The following is a 21,986-nucleotide window of genomic DNA, read 5'->3' as shown; positions in this document are numbered from 1 at the left end:
TCAGTGAGATGTCTCTTCATCTCTTCATGTCTTTTGCTATTTTCTTTTTATTCATTTATTTTTTTTGAGTTGGAGTCTCACTCTGTAGCCCAGGCTGGAGTGCAGTAACACACTCACAGCCACCCCAGCATTGACCTGCTGGGCTCCAGCAATCCTTTCTTCTCAGCCTTCAAAGTAGCTGGAACTACAGACGTGCACTACCATGCCTGGCTAATTTTTTATTTATTGTAGAGACAAGGTCTTGCCAAGTTGCCCAGGCTGTTCTCCAACCTGCAGGCTCAGGCAATCTACTCACTTTGGTCTCCCAAAGTGCTGGGATTATAGGCTGAGTCATGGAGCCCAGCCCTTTTACTATTTTCTAATTGGATTGTTTTCTTGTGGTTGAGTTTTGAATATGGGTTCTTTCTGAGATATATGCCTTGCAAGTTTTTTCCAATCTGTAATTGTCTTTCCAAATTCTAAATAGAGCCTTTCAATAGAGGAAACATTTTTAATTTTGATGATGTCTAATTTATGTTATCTTATTTTATGGATAATGCTTTTGATGTCATTTCTAAAAATTCTTTACCAAGCACTAGTTCCTAAAGTAACCCTTTCATTTTTTCTTCTTAAGTTTTATAGTTTTATTTTTAAACCTATCATCCATTTTGAGTTAATTTTTTTATAAGCTATGAAGTTTAAGTTCAGATTTCTTTTTTTTTTGTTTTTTGCCTGAGGATAGCCAATTCTTCCTGTACCATTGGTAAAGATATGTATATATTTTATTCCATTAAATTGTTTTTATGCAATTAGGAGAAATTAGTTGGTCATACTTGTTGGCTGTATATATGTGCCTAGATCATAGATACATAATACCACAAATACCACACAGTCTAGATTACTGTAGCTATATTCCAACTCTTGCAATTTAAAAGTATAATTCTTCCCATTTTATTGTTCTTTTCCCCAACTGTTGGACTCTTCTATCCTTTGTCTTTATAAATTTTTTAAAAATCTTGTTAACAGCTTCACAAATCTTGCTGAGATTTTTTATAGAAATTGCATTAAACCTGTATATCAATTTGGGGAATCTTTCTATTCATGGTCATAGTATGTCTCTCGACTTTTTAGATCTTTGATTTCTTGGTTTCTCTCAGCAGCATTGTGTAGTTTTCAGCATACAAGTCCTGTCCATGTTTTGTCAGATTTCCATCCATATATTTTATATGTATCTATAAGCCCACCTTTAGTTTGTTTATAGCTACATTTTTTTTTAGGGATTGTAAATGGCATTTTTAAAATTTCAGTGTCTATGTGTTCATTGCCAGCATATGGAAAATACAGTGGATTTTTATATGCTGATTTTTTATCCTAAAACCTTGCAGAACTTACTTTATTGTTCTAGATTTTTCTAGATTCCTTGGAATTTCTATGTAAACCATCATATCATCGGCAAATAAGAAGCATTTTATCTCTTCCTTTTCAACTTATACCTTTTGTTTTCTTTTCTAGGCTGATTGCATTGTCTAGAATTTCCAACATTATGTGGAATGAAAGCAGTGGGAGCATGGGGCCTTATCTTGTTCCTGAATTCAATCTTTCTCCATTATGTCTAAGGGAACCTATAGGTGTTTGGTAGATACTCTCTGTTGAGTTCAGGAAGTTTCACTCTACTGCTAGTTTTCTGAGCATTTTTGTCATGATGGGTGTTGAATTTTGTCCAGTGCTTTTTCCTGCATCTATTGATGTCATCCTAAGACTTTCCTTCTCTACCCTGTTAACATGGCAGATTATAGTAATTGATTTTTGAATATTGAACTGGCTTGAATTCTTGCAATAAACACCATTGGGTCATGGTGTCTAATTTCTTTTATACATTACTAAATTCTGTTTACCAATATTTCATTAAGTTTTTTGTCTCTATTGGCTTGATGCATAAGTTCGCAGTATTTGTTTTTGGCATGGCAATACTGCGGTGTTGGGAGTTTATCATTTCAGGTGACAATGCTGTGCTTGTAAATATGCCTTGCATTTTGCAGATTTGAAGAAAGTTAGTACTATTTATGGTCTAAAGAAAATGGAGGGTCAAGTTGGGAAAAAAACAAACATTTAATGACATACTCTTCTGTTTGAGTTTAACCAAGGAGTAAAGGCAATAGAGGTGGCTGGAAACATTTGTGCTGTGTACAGGGAGATTGCCATCGGGGAAAGCACGAAAAGAAAATGATTTTGTCATTTCACAGAGAGCCATTTTGACCTGAGTGAGCTATGTCAGTCAACCTAAGAACTGGCAAATGTGATGAACTGTGTGACCAGTCAACGATTGTGCAACATTTGCATTCCATAGGCCAGCAAAAAACGCTTGGAACTTATGCATCGGCCCAATATATTCATGAGGAATAGCAGCCTGTAGTTTTCTTTTTTTGTGCTGTCATCATCTGATATCAGTATCTTTTCTAGATTCTTTTGAATATATATTTATGTGTGGTTTATGCTAGCAGAGGTCTCTTTCAAATATGAAAAAATAACTTTGCAATAAAATATTAAACTTGCTTTAAAGTAGTGCTTCTCACATTTTACTGATTTTAAGTAAACATTTCAATTTGTAATTATGTAATGGAATTTTTTTTCCATCCAAAATTTTAAAAATTCTATTGACGGCTGTAAAAGTATATTTTTAGATAACTGTGGTTGAGTTAGGGCATACATTATGTCAATATACAAGTTGAAGAAGGCATGTACCAAGTAGTTTAATGAAATCATAGTAAACTAAACATATCTTCAGTGAAAGTGGTCATTTAAGGTCTGTTTCTTAGTTAAAATACAGGCAAGTGTTATCTCAAAATTTGACCATTTGGATACCAGCATGATTGTCCTGAATCTCATCTTTCTGTATGTAGCACATAAAATCAAAGTCATGGTCACTAAACTGAGATCTTCTTTTGCCATTAATGAAGGATTATGGTGTGGATTCATATTTAAACTTCATAGTATGTTGAATGTTTACAGCTAATTCATGAGTAAAGTATATATATTATACACACACGTAAGCACATACATACATAATGTGTATGTGCCTTTAAACAAGCTTTTCTTGTTTTAAAAAAATTCATGTGTAATATCCAAGTTGGTGCCAGCAACTGTCTTTGTGAATTTCTAAAGCTAGTTAATATGTGAATATTTAAACTTAAGATTTATATGATGACAGTATCTTATTAACATGAACAGTAGGTATCTGAAATGATTGTTTTTGATCATTCATAGCATTACGTGACAGTCTAAGATGTATGTTACTTATCATTTGTACCAGACTGTCCTATAGCTGCATAGAATAAAATATAGTTTACAACGTTTCAATACATGTTTCTATATGCAGTTCCTAGAACAGGAATTGTTTCTATTGTCTCAACTTTGTTCTCATTTTTCAGGATTCAAGCCAAAACGCGAGAGTTTAGGGAGCGGCAAGCTCGTGAGCGTGACTACGCTGAAATTCAAGATTTCCATCGGACATTTGGCTGTGACGATGAGTTACTCTATGGGGGAATGTCTTCCTATGAAGGTTCCCTAGCTCTCAACCCCAGACCCCAGAGTCCACGGGAAGGGCACATGATGGATGCTTTGTACGCCCAAGTAAAGAAGCCACGGAATTCCAAACCTTCATCTGTAGACAGGTAGGCACAAAGAGCAATCACAGCATTGCTTCCACATCAGTTTTGATATAGTTTCTGACAAGGGAGAAGATTGTTCATCAATTCTCAAACCAGAGCTGCCTTTTATTAATGGCCTTTAAAAAGCTGTTGTGTCTAAAAGTATTGAGTTTATACAAATCGAAACCTAATGGATGAAGTGGCAGAGATTTTGATGACTTTTCTAATGATTCCAGCATATTTCATCTTGTTCTTAAGATGGTTTTAGACCTGAGAACTAACCTTTAGTTTATAACTCAAATAAAAGCAAACTTAAAATTATGGCTCTTCTACTTAAGTGTTATATTTTTTATTACCAGGAGAGCCTCTAGTTGTGGCAATTAAATAGATGGGGAATGGCATGACTTGTCCCAGCTATGATTTAGAAGGGGCACTTTTTTTTTTTGGTGGCATAATTTTATATTATGAAAGAATTAGTAAATGAAAAGTGTAGTATAGGCAGTCTTCAGACTGCTTGTTAGCGGTCACAGACCACAGCCTGAATTATGTATATCATTATAGCACACAGGAGTGCAATGCCAACTGTATTTTTTTTATGGATACATACTGTTTAACATATTTATGGGGCACATGTGAATATTTGTTACATGCATAGAATGAGTAATGATCAAATCAGGGTATTTAGGGTATCCTTTCCTTGATTATTTACATGCTAACTGTATTTTAATGGCTGTATGTTTATTTAAAACTTTGACTGTATGACTGTATATTAGTGGTTATATATTACTGGCTATATATTTATCTCAAGTTTTAACTGAGATAGTTTTACACAGATCTCTTTTCACCTTTCCATTTGTATATTCATACACCATATAGAGTTTATTTCACAAAGAAAATAATACTTATTTCCTTTTATATCCAACATATGCAAGTTATTGCCATAAACAACACACTAATCTCATCATGCCTTATAATGATTTTCCATAACTGTTGCTCTATATGGGAGCTGGGCTTGGAACCTTATAGACAGCAAGCTTCTTCAAAACCAGTGCCTCTTAACCTTCAGTGCATTTGCTTTGGTGTGCATCAGAATTGGCTGCATGCCTTCTTAAAATACACATTGATTGATTCTCTCCCCAAATTTTCATCTAGTAGGTCTGGGGTGGAGCCTAAGACTTTGCATTTCTTACACATTCCCAGGTTTGGTGCTGGTACTGCTGGTCCTGGGAACGTCACTTTCTAAATCTTGCAAGACTAGAGACGTACTGAAATTATTTTATCCATAATATCCATGTGCTATTGGTTGCTACATTTTGCAAGCAGTCTCTATTTTACTCACTTTTAGCTATTTTTAGCAAGTTTGCAAATGCAACAGGTAACCCTCATGCAAACCTAAAAGGAAGCATTATAAAAAATAGCAAATGGAGAACCAGATCTTAATGTGAACCATTAGTCAGATTATTGTTCTGTTGTTTCCTTTTTTGTTTATTTTTGTTGGATTTTAGTTTTCTTTATTGTCTTATGAAAATCTGTTTGATGTCAATGCTAATTACTGAATAATGTAACTTAACACAGGAAGCTTACAGTTTATTTAGCTCCATTGGTGTGATCTCCTAGAAGCTTCACATGTGTATTAATTAACATAAATATGTCAGGATTCAAAGAATAAAGTTATTTTCAGTGACAGTGACATTTTCTTTAAAAGCTTCTTACTTGGTTTCTGCTGTACTTGTAAATGCTGCTTGTAGAAGGTCAAGCAGTATTTGAAGCCATGAATATCCCACTGGAATTGTTTTCTTGGGAAAAAGGACACTAGAACATTGAAGTTGTCAGTAATTTTTGGAGGAACTAAAAAAAAATTAGTTGACATATTGATCATTAATAAAAGTACTCATCATTTTCAGCACCATCCACAACTAGGTTGAAAATGTAAAAAACAGTAAATGTGCTTTGTGGCAGTTACCCATATAGCTCAGAAACTCCACCTAACATCAGAACCAGGAGTCAAAAGAGTTGTGTGTCCCCAGCTCCTGGGCTGCAGAAATGGTTGCTTTAAATCCCAGTGCCCTACGAAAAGTCTAAATCTTGCATGTAGATTTCTTCAAATTTTCAACAAGATTTAGGTGCTCAGAACCCCTCTGTTTTTGGGCTCAGCATCCCCACCTGCAGTCTCTGCTCTGTGCCACACTAACCCCAAACTGGAACTCGGCCTCCTAACTAATTTCCACCAAAAACCCACTCAGCAAAGCATTCCAGAGGAGACTGTAGTCGCGGGGACATGTCACACCAAGCCGTAAATAACTCAAAATCTCATCTTAGGCATTGTTGTATTTAAAAACTTCTCTCAGCCTTCCTCAAGTGCAGCCTTGGCAGCTGGCAGATATATTACACTTTTATGCATTTGTGTCCCAAAAGAGTGGTTGGACTTGAGGATTTCTAAGATGCTTCCAGCTCAAGAGAGACATAATTTTTTTAAAGGATTACAGAAACTTGTGTATTTTCATAATTATTATTTTTGCAGAGAATAAGATGTCTGTTAAACAATGACTGATGTTACTAATCCAAAAAGTTGGGAATTACTGCACCTGTGAAGTACAATTTGCCTGCCTATGTGAATGTGAATTTGACTTGGAAATCATGACATCACCTCCATTGTCTTTTACCGTCAGAGAGAAAGCTGTAGAAAAGTGTTTCTCAGACTTGAGTGGGATTCTTTTAAAGGAAAGACAATATCTTGATACTGCAGTATGGAACTAAATTGTTTTGATTATAATGTTACTTAAATATGTATAAAAATAAAATAGGACTAAACTCCTTCTGTTGATAGCCATTATACAACTATAAAACCAAACATCTTTACAAATTAAATACAAATGAAACGACAAAGCCATTACATTCAAATGAACAGCATTAATTTAATGTGTCCAATAATGTTTTTTTTTAATTCTAAACTCTTGCACAAATCATGAAGATGGTGGTAGCTGCTATGTGGCAGATTCACCGAGTTTACTTGCCCGACCCACATGCCCAGTGCTGGCTCCGCCCACCCATCCCTTCTACCTGTTCTGTTTCTGCAGTTCTTTTGCATGTCCCCATCCAGCAGCCTTGGGCCTGAGTGTCACAGAGACACATCATTTATGCCTGGAATTCAGCTTGATTCTGTTATTAAGTTGAGACAATGAAAATAGCATTTCTTGATGCCTTCATATTTGTAAACTTAAGTTTAGACAGTGAAGTAACACGCTTGTAAGATGATCTAGAATATGCTTATATTAACTTTTTTTATTCTTTTTTTTTTTAGATTCAGGGCGTATACTTGTGTCTTTGTTACATGGACATATTGTGTAGTGGTGGGGATTGGGTCTCAGGTGATGCTTTTTCCAGATATAGAACATTGTGCCCATAGGTCATTTTGAACCCTAACCCTATAATATGATCCAGAATATGCTTATATTAACTTTTAAAAAATAATTATTCAAATGGAAACAAAACTTGAAACTCCTCAAAGAGGTATTTTCTATATGAAGACTATATAGAATAGAGAAACTCCTATCAACTGACTAAATTTCACCAAAGTTGGCAAGTGGTGTCCTATTCAAATTTTTTTTTAATTTCAGGAGCACATAGGCAGTGTAGGCAGTGGACAGTCTCAAGCATAGCCTGCATCTGTTCTGGGATTTTCATTGTTTATAAAGAAAGCAGTGTTCTACACTTCATTGCTTGGTCATTTTGATTGATCTTTGTGTTAGAAATGTGGATATGGTAGGCCCCCATGGAAATAGCCAGAGATAATTTATTGAATGCTGTAAATTTACTGTCAAAACAGGATGCTTTCTTAATTTCCACATATTACTTATCAAATGCTTTTTATATGATGGCATCACACTATATCTAGAAATATTTCCATGCCTGTTTAATTTTATTGACACATGAACTATTATCTAACTATATGCTGTGGTCACAGTGCCATTGTTATTAGTGTCCTTGGCAACATTTTGATTTTTCATATTGGATTGATACTAGAGAGAAGTAGATCCCATCCTTGTGTTTTATATGAATAATAAGACTTAAAACTCACGAAAATGTTGGTATACTTATGTTTATCCAGCTTATAATCAGGAACCTGAAAGATTTAGCTACTGTAAATAATTTGTAATCTTATATTTCTTTGACTGGAGTGCACTTCCTGTTTGTTTGCTGTCTTGCTCTAGAATACTTTAGAGTCTGATATGGTGCTCTTTGTCTTTCCACATTTCCCCTTCTCTGTGAGAGAAACTGCTAGGTACCTACCAAATATATCTTCTCCCCTTGTTCAGAATAGCAATATACCCGGCTAAAAATTTCAGTTTCCCAGAATACCTTGCCATGAGAGGTGACCATGTGACATTGTTCTGACTAATAAGTTAGAAACAGAACTATGAGTGGGACTTCCTGCGAAGATAGCTTTTTCCTAATTAAGACAGGACTGACTCAGATTTTGCCCTATACCATTTTTCCTCATTTTGAAAGTGAAGACCACATGGAGAGGGAAACAGTCTGGTCCCTTGAGCAGATGGGCCAGTCCTTGTTACCTATGAAAAGTGAGCCTATTACTTGTTTAAGTTACCTACAATCAGGTTTCTGTTTCAGGAAGCCAAACACCATTCTGAATACAGATGCTCCTTGACTTACCATGGGGTTCTGTCCCAATAAACCTATCCGGAAGTTCAAAATTTTGTTAAGTTGAAAATGCATTTGTACATCTAACCTACTAAACATCATGGCTTAGCCTACTCTACTTTAAACATGCTCAGAAACTAACATTAGCTTACAGTTGGGTAAAGTCATCTAACACTAAGCCTATTTTATGATGAAATGTTGAATATTTTTGTAATTTATTGAATGCTGTACTGAAAGTAAAAAGCACATTGATTGTAGGGTACTTGACAGTTTCTACTGAATGAATATCTCTTTCGTACCATTAAAAGTTGAAAAATCTTAAGTCGACCATCATAAATTGGAGACTATCTGTATAATGACTTGTGCACAGAAGATCCCAAAGAGAATTACCATCTTTTGATCAAGATTCTCTACATATTAGAGAACTGTCCTTTGGTCAAATAATTTCCACAGTATTGTGTGAGATTAAGTAATGGGCAAAATTCTCCAGTGTGGCTCAATTAGCTTTTCTGCCTTTCATTTCATGATGCTTCTAATTAAGAAAATGTACCAATCATATGTCTGCCAGTAGATATCCTTCTTGACTCTAAGACACTGCTGTCCCCTGATAGCTACCCCTGCCACAGCAATCCTGCTGTAATGTAGGAAGCAGTTGAGTATAAAGCACAAGAGCATAAACTATGGAGCCAGACAGCCTGTTTGGTCTTGGATTCTTTTGCCATCAACTGTGTGAACCCTGTGCTTCATTTTTCTCATCTGCAAATGGGGAAAATAGTGGTACTTACCTCATTAGATTTAGGAAGGATTAGCTCTGTTATTAACATCTAAAGCACTTAGCACTGTACCTGGTCCACAGTAAGTACTCTTTCAGTGTTTGCTATTGCAGTTGTTGCTTAGGAAATGGGTTTTCACTCTCAGGAAAGCCCAGCGTGGATGCAGAAAGAAGCAAGGAATAAAATGAAAATGTAAAAAGATAGGTTTGATCCTTTATGTTTAACATAGATATGAAAGTGTGGGAATGCAATTCTGCTGATACCACTTCCTTCACTAATAGCTTGGCCTCTGTGTTCTCTGTAAATCATGTCATATCATGAACAGTTTCTTTTTAAATTAGGAGTTACTGAGTTCAGCATGAAGCATTCTAGGTTGCATCTACAGAATAAATACTTAGATAAGAGCAAATATTTTGTTACTGTGAAATGACTTACTTGAAAATGACAGGGGGTTAGTGGAGTAAGAACATGATCTCTCGATCAATTTTAGTCTGTCCTTTGACAATTTAAAGATCTTCATTTTGTACTTTTATGGAATTCGTTGAAGTTCTTCATATTCCATGGTATGGAATTCTTACCAGTTTTAAGTTTGCAATGCTCCATGGACATAGAGAGGCTTGAACTTCTCAAATCTTGTCTAAAATGTTGGCATTTCTATTTACATCAAGTTATCTCCTGCTAGGACAGGCAAGCAGTAATCATGATCTTAAGAACTGTAATTGGCTGTGATCTAAAACGATGCTTTTTCACATTTGAGCAGGAGTAAAAAGAACCTGGGATGCTTCTCACCGAGCACTCACTGGTGCCCTGGCTTCTGTCCACAGGTATTTTGATTCAGTAGATCTGGATGAGAACTATGAACCCACATTTTTAACAAGTACCCCAGTTGACTCTGATGCAGCTGATCCATCTACCCTTTGAAAAGCACTAAATAAAAAATATAATTAATTTCCATTAGACACAGGTTTATTCTGACATTCATGATATCCATTGTTCACCTATGATCAAATAATCATTTTGTGTCTCTTGAAGTGTGACATCCCTAAACTTTATTCTACTCAGTGTTTCTTGGTACCAAAAAGTTTCTTTTCCTATAAATTACACAATTCCAACTTGGAAAGTTCAGTGTACTTTGCATTCTAACAAAGAAATGGTGAAATCTTGGCCAATAATGTTTTTTTATTTGCTTGAGGACACCATGCAATTTGTGTTTTTATATCCAGAGATCAGAATCTGTAGTTAAAAACTCCACAGAAAGACAGCGTTAATGGACATTTGCTGACTGTCACCATGCAGTCATTTGCCACCAGGAGTGCATTGTCCTCAAATATAATTGAAATAAAATAGGAACTGTGCTGCTATAAATCTAAATAGCAGGAAAATAGTAGGCTAGACTCCCCCAGCTAGCTGAGGACACCTTAATGGAAGCATAAATACCATAATCATATGCTTTTTGAATGCATTTTACCACTAAAGGGAAAAATGCCGATTTTAAAAGAAAAGACCTTTATGAACTTGTTCCCCCCCCATTAAAACTGGAACCCAGTTGTGTCAAAAAGAAGCTGGCAAACACAGAACAAAACTAATTTTCTTAGATACAGGCAGTTATTAAACATGTGCTCTTTTAAAAAATGTTGGATCATATAACAAAGTTGTATTTGCTATTCAAAAAGTCAAATACCACTTTACTTATATTTGCTTAGTATTATTTATCTCTGCTTTTCTTACAATGTGAGAAACTAATTCTTAAAGTTAGTTAATCTCATTGTAACAGGAGTTCTGCAAGTTGGTGCCATTGCTAATTTGTGTGCTCCCTCCAACTTGGGTCCGATTTTTGTCCTTAGCTGTCTGTCTCTGGCCTTGGTCAGCCCCTTTTCCTCATACCTCAGAAAGTGTTTCAGGCTTTGCTGCTCCTTCAATGTGACTGTTGGCTCCAGACCTCTAACGCATTCACATCTGTACCTGAGCTACATCCCTCTCCTCAGTGGCTGAGGATCTGCTTTCCTCCTTTCAGGCCAGCTCTGAAAAAACAGCCTTCTAGATCCCAGCCCTCTCCCTCCACCTCAAGGGGTCTCCTCCTTCAATATCTCCTCTCAGCCCTATCTTCACCTCCGCCTCTTTACTGGCATTTTCACATAGCCTGTAAATGTGTCAAAAACCTATCATGCTCTTAAAAAATATATCCTTTTTAAAAAAAATTTTTACCATGTAGGTATTTATCCACTTCCTGTCTAATCCAAACTTCTTGAAATATGAATCTAGGTCGGATATAGACTGTTGTAGCTTCTTCCCCACATCTCATCCATTCCATGTGAATGGCATAAGAATGCCTCCCTCAAAATGCCCAGGCCCCAACCTATGGAATCTGTGAATGTTATCACATAGGGCAAAGGGGACATTGCAGATCTAAGTTAAGGATCTTAAAATGGGAAGATTTTGTTGGATGATCCTGATGGGCCTGATGTAATCACAAGAGTCTTTATAAGTGAAAAAGAGAGACAAAAGGGTCAGAGTCAGGGAGCAATTTGAAGATGCTAGACTACTGGCTTAGGAGACAGAGGAAGGGACCATGAGTCCAGGGATACAGGTAGCATCTAGATGCAGGAAAGGCAAGGAAACATATTCCTCCCTAGAGTCTCCAAAAGGAAAGCAGTCCTGCCAACACCCTGATTTTGGCCCAGTGAGACCCATTTCAGACTCAGACCTCCAGAACTATAATACAATAAATTTGTGCTGTCTTATGGCAACATGTGTGTGGTCACTTGTTACAGCACCTAATAGCCTCCCAGATTCCTGACTCAACATAACATAAACATCAGTCCTTTCTATTCTGACCACTCTGTGGCATTCCTGAAACTTTCCTCTTAGTTTTGGTGGTACCCTTCTCTCTAGGACTTCCTCCTTCTTTTTGGACTGAGGTTCTGTTCTACATTTTCCCTTAAATTTTGGATTTCCTAGGGAAATAACTAGAGACCACTGCCATTTCCTTGGGGGGGGTTAAGATTTTAACTACCAGTTGACACTGGTGGTGCTTAATCTCACTAGCTTGGTCCTCTCTTTATAAGCCCTGGATTCCAACAACACTGCCAGCTGGGAATGCATACATACTTCCTGTGCCTCTCAAATACCCAAACCCAACATATCTGAAAGTGAATTTATCATTTTTTTGTCCCAATCTCTCATTTCATTGGCCTGGTTTCAGCGAAGGTAGTCATGACCTACACATCACAAACCAGAGCCTTTCCTCCATAGCCTGCTCCCTCATGACAGTCACTGACTAAGACCCACCAATATTCCACCATAAAGAGTTCAAGTTTTTTCCTTCCACCGCACGGCCCATGGACACTGGCAGTCATCTCTTAACTTCTCCCCTATCTTTAGTTTTGTCTCCACAAACCCCTACTTCATGAATACCTGGAGTTTTCTACTAAAATAAAATATGGTCATGCCACTTCCTTGCTTAAAATAACTTTGTGACTTATTGTTTCCAGGATGCAGTATAAACCCTCCGTATAGTGTCTAGGGGCCTCTAAGGTGTCCAGTTTCAGGCTAATTATATCAGACTGTGTCATACTGGTTCACATCATACTGTCCTAATGGAGGATCCATTTAAAAGTAGAAATCCAATTTCATCTAATACATGGGTGAAGTGCATGGCTCCTCAGTGTTATAAGTTCTGCAAATGTTAGATTTTGGTGAATAAAAACAAGCAATCACCATTCATTAAGCTATTCTAATATAGTTAGAGTTGCAACAATTAAATTAGAGGCTGAGGTGACATAAACCACCCAACAAATGAAATCTTGAAAGTAATGAAGCCATAAATAAGGTCATGGCTAATTTTAAAGACTTCTTGTTTCATTGTCTTTGTTGATTAACATTGCCCGAAACCACAATTTGTTTGTAGGAGTAATGGGTAATGGGGGTTGTTTATTTATATATTTATTTTAGCCTTAGAGGAAGTTTACATATTCTGCAGAAATATGGTAATCAACGAAAACTGTTTTGGACTTGGATAGTTATCAGGCAAATCATTCCCCAGGAGTGTGTGTGCATTTTTGTTTTAATGTCTTTTCCCTCCCTGAGCGCTGAACTTTTAGATCTTCAGTGATAAGCTGGCCACTCACTGCCCAAAATCTCCTTGAGCTACTTGGTATTTCATTAGCATTTTGCTTTCTAACAAAAGCTCTAAGAGTTTTCTTTATGTGCAGTTGGCACAATAACTCATCTTTTTATTTTAGCCAAATCGCCTGGTTCTCCTGTCCCTTACACTGTCCAAACCCATGACTTCAAGCACCAATCTTATTGGTATTTAGTGGTCTTAGGTTGTGTTATTTTCTTTCTGGCACCTATGTAAGGATGGAATATCAATCAACTATTAATATAAATTCATGAGGATTTATGTGGAGCCCCGTTGTGAGATGCATTTTCAACTTCTTGGGAGACTTTATCGGGCCCTAAATCCACAATCCAGTTTTAAATTAACTTCCCAGATGTTCTAGAGCTTTTCCTTGGGTACCCTAAGTCCTCCATGTGAATAACAATTTGCTTATTCACTATTTTTTTTGTTTTGTTTTATTCTTCTATTTTTCCCACATTGGTGGATTTTGTATAACTGAAGAAGAAACTTAATTGATTTAAAAAGATACTTAGGCTCTTTTGCAATCAAGGAAAAGATTGGGCTATCCTTAGCTTCTTCCACTGTCTATAAAAATGTGAAAATTATAAACTTTCTATATTGTTTCAGAACAGGAAATAATAATTTCTATGTTCTATGGCTATGTCATCATTGAATATACTTTTGAAATTGCATAAAATGGACTGAAATGTATATGTATATACATTTCTGTAAAACTCACAAATATTTTTAAACTATATTTCTGAAATAATTTATACCTTTTGTTATTTGTTCTATCCATAGACTGTAGAAGGGAATACAGAGATTTGAAAACATGTATTCCCCAAACAAATACTTTGGGATCAGGTAGTTGTCTCCAAGGGGATTCCTTTTGGTAGAGTGGTTGAGTTAACTTATTTCAGCTGAACTTTTTTACAAACTATAAATTTAAGTTAAACATCGTTGGGCAAGGAACTTAACCTGAGGTTGCACTTCTTTTTACTTTTTGTTTTAACTGAAATTCCTGATTGCCTCCAAGAGAGGCCTGCCTGGCTCTGCCCAGGTGATGGGAGCCTCTCCAGGGGGGTAGAGGCTGACAGTGTAGAGGAAACTGGAGAATGAAAGGCCCCTGAACCCTGCTCAGAAATATCCAAATGAAATGCAGCTGAGTGCTATGGCTCACACCTGGGAGGTTGAGGCAGGAGTTTTGCTTGAGGCCAGGGGTTTGAGACCAACCTGGGCAATATAGCAAGATGCTATCACTATAAAAAAGGTTTTTAAGATTAGTTGAGCATGAGGGTGCATGTCTGTAGTCCTAGCTATGTAGGAGTACTGCTTGAACCTGAGACTTTGAGGCTGCAGTGAGCTGTGATTGCACCACTGCACTCCAGCCTGGGTGACAGAACCAGTCTCTGTCTCTAAAAAAAAATAAAATAAAACAAGACAAATGACATTATGAATGCTAAGTTTATGAGTCCAGAGGATTTCCTGGATGTGCACAAATTTGGACATTCTGTGACCTGGAATTGATTGATAATGCCCATCTAAGTAGAAGAAATAATATAGTCTGAATTAGCAAATATGTTCAAAGATCATCCAACAACCCAGGTGAAAGACTAACAGTATGTCGGTCAGTACACTTTTATTTGTAAAACTCTATCACAGATTGTTTTAACTCTAATTTAGAAACAAAAAAATTTGCTTTGTGTGTGTATACATATACATACATATATGTATATATATATGTTTTTATTTTTGAGTCAGGATCTTACTCTGTTGCCCAAGGTAGAGTACAGTGCCACAGTCATAACTCACCACAGCCTCCAACTCTCAAGCTCAAGTGATCCTCCTGTCTCAGCCTCCCAAGTAGTTGGGGCTGCAGGTGCACACCGCCATGCCCAGCTAATTATTTTTTACTTTTTATAGAAACAAGATCTTACTATGTTGCCCAGCTGGTCTTGAACTCCTGGCTCAAGTCATCATTCTGCCTCCGCCTCCCAACGTGCTGGGGTTATAAGCGTGAGCCACCGTGCCAGCAAATTTGCTTTTTGTTTTTTAAATGAGACTCATTTGTTGCTTTCAACAACACTGGAATAGTAAGTGTTTATTCTTAATTCCCTTCAAATGAGTTTCCCTACAATTTCCATTTATATGATACATTTTTGTAGAAAAACCCGATTTAATAGTAGAAAGACAAGTTCCTTTATAAATTTCAAAAGTTGCAAATAGTGGCATGTAAAATAATTATAAATTACCTTTAAGAAAAACACTGCTGTAGTTTCATGTTGACTTTATATAATTCTGAAATTGTGAAAATATATTTTAGAAATAAAGGTATGTTGTGGTTTTCCATGAAGAAAAATGTGACTTAAAAAGAAAAAAAAAGCCATTTCAGAACTCACTGAGTATCATGACCTGAAAATAATTCCCTCCAGATAAATCCGCATAACAACCAAATAACTAATGTATTTTTCCTTTCTTCTCTGGCTTCTGCTTTGATACTTCATAGGTCATTCATTGACAGGTGTAAAGTTTGAAAAGCAATAGCTGCTTAGTCTTTTGAAGGTTATATAATACATTGGACCTGCATCAGGTACTCCAGCAGAGCAGTGATTAAGTAAAATTTTAACTCCAAGTTTGTTTTTCATTCTAGTGTCTCCTAGAATGTTTAGAGAGAACTGGAGAGAGGATGGGCAGGATGCAGATGGAATTGCGGCATATGAGGGACATAAGGTGCCAGTTGAGCAAGTTTTGGATGACACAACTCCTGGGGGTGCCGTAAAACCACTAGTTACTATGGATTTGGACACTTGACAGTGATTTTTCTGGCAGTTGGCAGTCAAGTGTCTTGAGGAATACGGATTTTCTTTAAATTTCACAAAGTTACTTTGTGGCCTCTGACAGAAAGGAGGGAGGCTTAGAAAAATGATTTAAATCCTAGAGCATTATATTCTGGATGCAGAAGAATTGTGGGGCATGGGGAATGGTGGATTTGGGTGTGTGGTTTTCTTTGTTTTTTGCAAGCTGTGAGCATAACTTTAAAAAAAATTACCTGCTTTTGTAACAGAAACTAAAGCTGATTGAGAATCAAGACTTATTTCTAATTATTCTTTTCCTTTCATTTCCTTCTTTATTTTGGTCTGTATGATAAGCTGTGTAAAATATTCTTTAAACAAGCCCAAAGTTCTTGTACACATTCATCTGCCAGAGTATCTGGCGGCCTCTGTGACTATTCTGTCACCTCCCCACAGTGACTCTATGCCAAGAATTTTGGTAGGTGTTTGGGATGGAAGTGAGTGAGACCTATTCACCCTCCAGGGTTCTCCCACCTGGTGTCACCTGGCAGACCATGTGTAGTCTATTGTGTACAGAGTGATAAAAATTAAGTAGGATGCTAGGGAGATAGGCTCAGCAGGGCAAGGATGGGCATCTCAGGGGTGGTGTGCTTGTGCTGCATCCTGAATTGGTGAGAGCCAAAATATATGTACACGGGTCGAGTTTTGACTGACAGGGCACCCAATTAAGGTTCTAGGTAAGTCTTCACTCCTCGTAAGTCTTCAGTGTGATGGGCATTTGACTATGAAAGTTCCTAGATGCCTCCTTTCCCTAAAAGCTACCAGCAGAACTGTTGTGTTCTGATTCTTTGAAGATATTTATAGAGTTTTGGCAATTAATCCTTGCTTGGCCTCTAGGGCTCATGGTGTCCTGAACCCTCAGGTAGGTGGAGTCTTAAGACCTGCTGGTTAATAAAGGAGAACTTAGCCTAGAAAAGATGCCGCAGACCCCATATGGCCACAACCAGATGGTTTCTAGGATTCAGGGACCATGAGTCAAAGCTATGGGTAGAGATTATAACCTGGATCAGTGTTGGGAGCCAGCCATGGAGGCCCACTGAGCGTTAGGGATCAGGAAGGGACATTGACCCCGAGACCACTAGGATGTTTTTGGGAGCTATTTGACCCCATTTCCTCCCCCTTTCTACTAGCACTAACCAGATTAAGCTCCTGTGAGCTCAAAACATAAAAACTCTGAGACCGGGATGAACACAAGCTAACTTTAGAAGCTCATTGCTCCCATTCTTCCACAAACTGCAGTTTTGGCTTTCACACAACTTATAATTCAAACTCGTGTCACATCTAAGAGCCTTAGTATTGGTCACAGGCTTCTGGGTCATGATCTTAGGATTTATTGAAGGTGTAAATTGTAGAATATAGTTTTAGAAGACAGCCATTTTGTTGAAAGAATGTGGCTGGGTTACTTGCAGGTAGCCCACTATGAATTTTGGACTGGGCCACATTCCAAACATTCTGGAATGGGCCACTTTCGTTTGTAAAGTAAATACTTAAGCTTCTATAGAATTGTTTAACTTGGCATAAATCAATCTTCTTAGGATGAAAAGTTTATAGAATATGTCAGTCACGGATTAGGTTATCCTTTGTTATGGGATTTTAAGATTATCATATGAAAAAGGTTTAAAGGCAATCATTGATTAAGTTTTCATGGATTAAGGTTTCTGTTGGGTGGGGGACGCCCCTCCCCCATCTGACTTTGTGTATAAAAGACCCGTTGTAATTACCAATGACACACATTGCTTCTGCACTAGACTGGAGTCCAGTCTCTTTCTTTCTCTCTTCTTTCTTTCTTTCTTTCTTTCTTTCTTTCTTTCTTTCTTTCTTTCTTTCTTTCTTTCTTTCTTTCTCTCTTTCTCTCTTTCTCTCTTTCTCTCTCTCTCTCTCTCTCTCTCTCTTTCTCTCTTTCTCTCTTTCTTTCTTTCTTTCTCTCTTTCTTTTTCTCTTCTTCCCCCCCAGTCGCCAACGCTGTCTCCACCTTTGGGGTACCCTGAACCCGGCTGGAACTGGTCTCCAGCAGATCAGTTCTAAAGAAGGTCTGAGAGAATGTCAGTGTCTTGAATATAGTTTTACTTTAAGCACATGAGGAATTTAACTTTCCTGTTTTGGCCACGGATGACATGTGATTTGCAATACTACTAGGACCTCTAGGCTTTGCTGGAACATCATGGTAGATGGCACTAACATGAGTCAGTGACCGTGTTTGTTGAGTACCTACTAAATACATACTACCTTACTAGACCATTTCAGAAACACCGACAGATTTCATAAAATCATGATTTAATGAACATTGCCCTTATGATATTATTTCTAAGGAATTATATTGACACGTGGGAAAGTCCTCTCCATCCCTCTTTGGAATGGACAAATCTAAAATATACTACCCCAGTTTCTTCTAAGGACCAGCACATCTTTGAACTGTCTTAGTTCTTCTGCAAGACTAGATCAAGGCAAACAGGATGTAGGCATAGTATTACCCTGGTGACTGCCTTTGCTGACTGACAGGTTTACAATGCCCAACATCCTATCCCATTCATAACTGAAACAATAGGTCGGTCAATTTTTAAAAGGACAGGTTGTTTACTGCGACTTCCTTTACAGCCTTGCCATAAGGGCCTCCCTTCCCCACTTTTATATCTAATGCGTTCTTTAAAATGTTTAAAAATCAAATGATTTTGCCCATGCCACATGTATAGATATCCCCAGAGGCTGTGTTCCCAAAGGGTGGAAATAGTGGTAAAATGAATGGTGATGCTTCCTGCAGGCACTGGTGGTAACCTCCCCATCTTGGAAGGATGCAGGGCTGAGGCCAAGACAGTCAAGGGCTGCTACTGTTTCCTCACCACTCTAGGGACACATGTGAGAAGCCAGTGCTTGCACATGGTCACCAGGTTGAGTTTTCCTGTGTGGCTTCCTGCTTGGAGCCCTTCACTACCCACAGTGGCAAGGTGGTTAGTCAGTGAGAGGAAGGTAGGACCAGGTGAAAATAAGTTGGTTGACATTTCAGGAAATTTCTGGGGTATTGCAGGAGCCTCAGCCCTTAGGAGGGAGTCAGTCCCAGATGCTTCTGCGTGGAATGTCACGCTCTCAGGAGCTCACCTGCAGGGAGTCCAGCTGCCTCCCAGGGGCCTGGCTCTGTCCCCACAGCAGAGCAGCTGGGGGCAGGCAGGCAGCACCACCATGCCATGATGGAGCAAGTTGATATGAGGAAATGTGAATGACTTAAAGTTGCATTTCTTTCCCTCCTCCCTCCTGGCAATCCTGACACCTTTCCTTGCTTTATTTTTCTTTCTAGTGCTTATGGCATTATGATACACATAAACACACTTTAAAATTTTTATCATCCATCTCCTCCGACTAGAATGAAGTTGCATTTTAGAGCAGGGGATTTTGTCTCTTTTGTTCACTGCTGTATTCCAAGTTCTGGCACATAAGCATTCAGATATGTTCAATCAATTAAAGAATGAATAGAGCGAGCTCCTTCCCTGCACAGCAGACAATTTATGGGATGTAGTGGATGATAAGGAAGACCATGGACTGTGTGCAGGTAGAGAGGACCTGCTTTAGGAAAAGAATATGGCATTTCTATCAGCAAGATGTAGTTAAACATTTTAAGTGCTGAAGTCTGTTTTGCTTATTGTCTATTAAATGCATCATTCCTGTAGGTATGTACTTTTGAGAGTGAGAGAGAGAGAATTTGATACACCACCACACCATAAAATATGCTAAGAGAGGATGCAATACAGGACAGGCTCTGAAGCCAGTCTGAGTTCACATCCCAGTTCTGCCAGTTAATCTTCTATGCCTCACTTTTTGTAACTGTAAAATGGGGATAACACTGCTTACTACATTGGGTTTTGTGGCACACATCACACGAATGACTATGTGTAAGGCACTTTGAATCCTGCCTGGCACACAGGAAGAGTCCAGCCAGTATTCATGACTTTTATTAGTATGATGCTACCACTACCACCAACACCATCCTTATCTTTGTTCTTGAGTTCTAAGGACATCTCGGAGCTAAACGGTTTGCTGCATAGATTTTCTTTGCGTGGGTGTGATATTTGACGATTCTGCATACTATTTTTCAGCATCTTTTATGTGTCAAAAGTTCTTTTAGTTTCCTCAACATTTTATTTTGATGCTACCACTGATATCTACAGCTCTTTGTTTTTATATATTGCTGCTAAAATGGGCCTGGCTGTGGACATTTGATTTATTTCTGTCATTAGGAAGCAACTTAATGCGCAGTCATTTGGTGTAGCATTTCAGTTGAATAGCCTAAGTTTAATTTCCAAAGGAGAAGACTCAGGTGAAGGAGGGTTGTGACATCAGAGGATGTGGTTGAGGATCGCACAGGCCTTGGGGCTAAGGTCAGATTATCCGACAGCTAGTTATATAAATTGTGGATGATGTCTTAAGAGACTTCTACTGCTTTCCTCCTGGAAGTGTGGAGTGAAAGGATAAGCTCATTTTAAGTAGCTCTATGATACTTGTATATTTAAATAAAAACTGGATATAATTGCATAATATTTGTATTATAAATGCCTTGTATTCATTATATGATAATTAAAATAAGGTTCAGTGTTAACTATGTAGTACACTACTGTTGATGCTTTCTTTATGATAAACAGGAAGTACCTAAGTGATTTTTTAAAAATTTCCAACTTGAAAATGATAAATAAAATATGAAAAGAGGCTATTTTTTTTTTTTCAAATTGGGGTCTCACTCTGTCATCCAGGATGGAGTGCAGTGGCACAATCACGGCTCACCACAGCTTCAACCACTTGGGCTCAAACTTTCCTTCTGCCTCAGCCTCCTGAGTAGCTGGGACTACGGGTGCAGACTACCATACCTGGCTATTTAAAAAAATTTTTTGTAGAGTCAAGGTCTTGTTATGTTGCCTGGGCTGGTCTTGAACTCCTAGGCCCAAGCAGTCCTTCCATCCTGGCTTACCAAAGTGCTGAGATTACAGGCATGAGCCACTGGGCCTGACTGAGATTTTTTTTTTTTTTTACTTTTATGGGTAAGACTTTTTCTTGCACACCTTGTCCATTTATTTGGGGTCAACTACATACAAATAACGGAGTCTTGTCATACCTTAAGGATTGCTAAATACCTGTCAAGGAATAAATGAATGCATTTGTGTTGTTTTAATTAGCTAGGTGTGATTTAAAGGTTGCTGAAATCAAAAAGGCTTATTCATTTTTCATCAATAATCACTTACCTTAATATTTCATTAGAACCTGCTGATTTGCAGACCTCCTTCTGGGCTTTGATTCATTATGACTGCAGACATAATTTAACTTTCCCTCTTTTTCTCATTCTGTATTATGCTCTTTCATCTCTGAGACACTGTTAAGATGTTTCCAACATTCACAGGGCTGCTAATTGATCCAACTTTTTTTTTTTAACTGTACTTAAAGCTAAGAGTTCTAGACTGTGGAAAGCCCTCTCTCTCTCTCTCTCTCTCTCTCTCTCTCTCTCTCTCTCTCTCTCTCTGTGTGTGTGTGTGTGTGTGTGTGTGTCTATGTGTATGTAGGCAGTTCTCTTTCATCCTTTGAACAGATGATGATAATGTGTAAATTTTCTGTTTCATATGTTCTGATAGTAAAGACTGATTTATCATATGCAAAAGTCAGGAAGTAAATAGTTTGGTCACATTCTTAGCCTATGCTGTCAACCAGACAGCACAAAGCATCTTGTGTGTGGCAAACTCAGCAGATGAGATCACTATCTGTGCCTATACTTTATTTCCTAAATATTTCTCTAGTTGATTTAGACGCATCCTCGTACTTGGCCACAGCTGCGCAGTGTGCCTGGGTATACTCAGATAGTGGCTGTCATCCCAGGCTTCTGTGCTGCCACCTAGGGAGCATGACAGTGATGCAGAGAGCTGAGAGATGGACCCTTCGATTCATAGGCTGCTTGTGCAGAAAAGAACCATTTTTCTTAAACTGT

The 21,986-nt window shown here is 37.8% G+C and overlaps 1 protein-coding gene across 8 annotated transcripts in view; it reads left to right on the top strand.

Annotated features, from left to right (window-relative positions):
- PARD3 (par-3 family cell polarity regulator) overlaps positions 1 to 21,986 on the top strand; it is a 675,053-nt gene that overhangs the window by 516,491 nt on the left and 136,576 nt on the right. For all 8 annotated transcript variants that reach the window (XM_008065798.2, XM_008065800.2, XM_008065805.2 and 5 more), the window contains one exon: positions 3,408 to 3,650. In XM_008065798.2, coding sequence (XP_008063989.1) covers positions 3,408 to 3,650 — 243 coding nt within the window. The remainder of the gene's footprint in view (positions 1 to 3,407; positions 3,651 to 21,986) is intronic.

The sequence above is a fragment of the Carlito syrichta genome, unplaced genomic scaffold (assembly GCF_000164805.1).
Source record: "Carlito syrichta isolate Samal-C Ts95f unplaced genomic scaffold, Tarsius_syrichta-2.0.1 Scaffold308805, whole genome shotgun sequence".
NCBI classification, from domain to species: domain Eukaryota; kingdom Metazoa; phylum Chordata; class Mammalia; order Primates; family Tarsiidae; genus Carlito; species Carlito syrichta.
The sequence above is the reverse complement of the archived record's forward strand: the minus strand, read 5'-3'. Positions and strand labels throughout refer to the sequence as shown.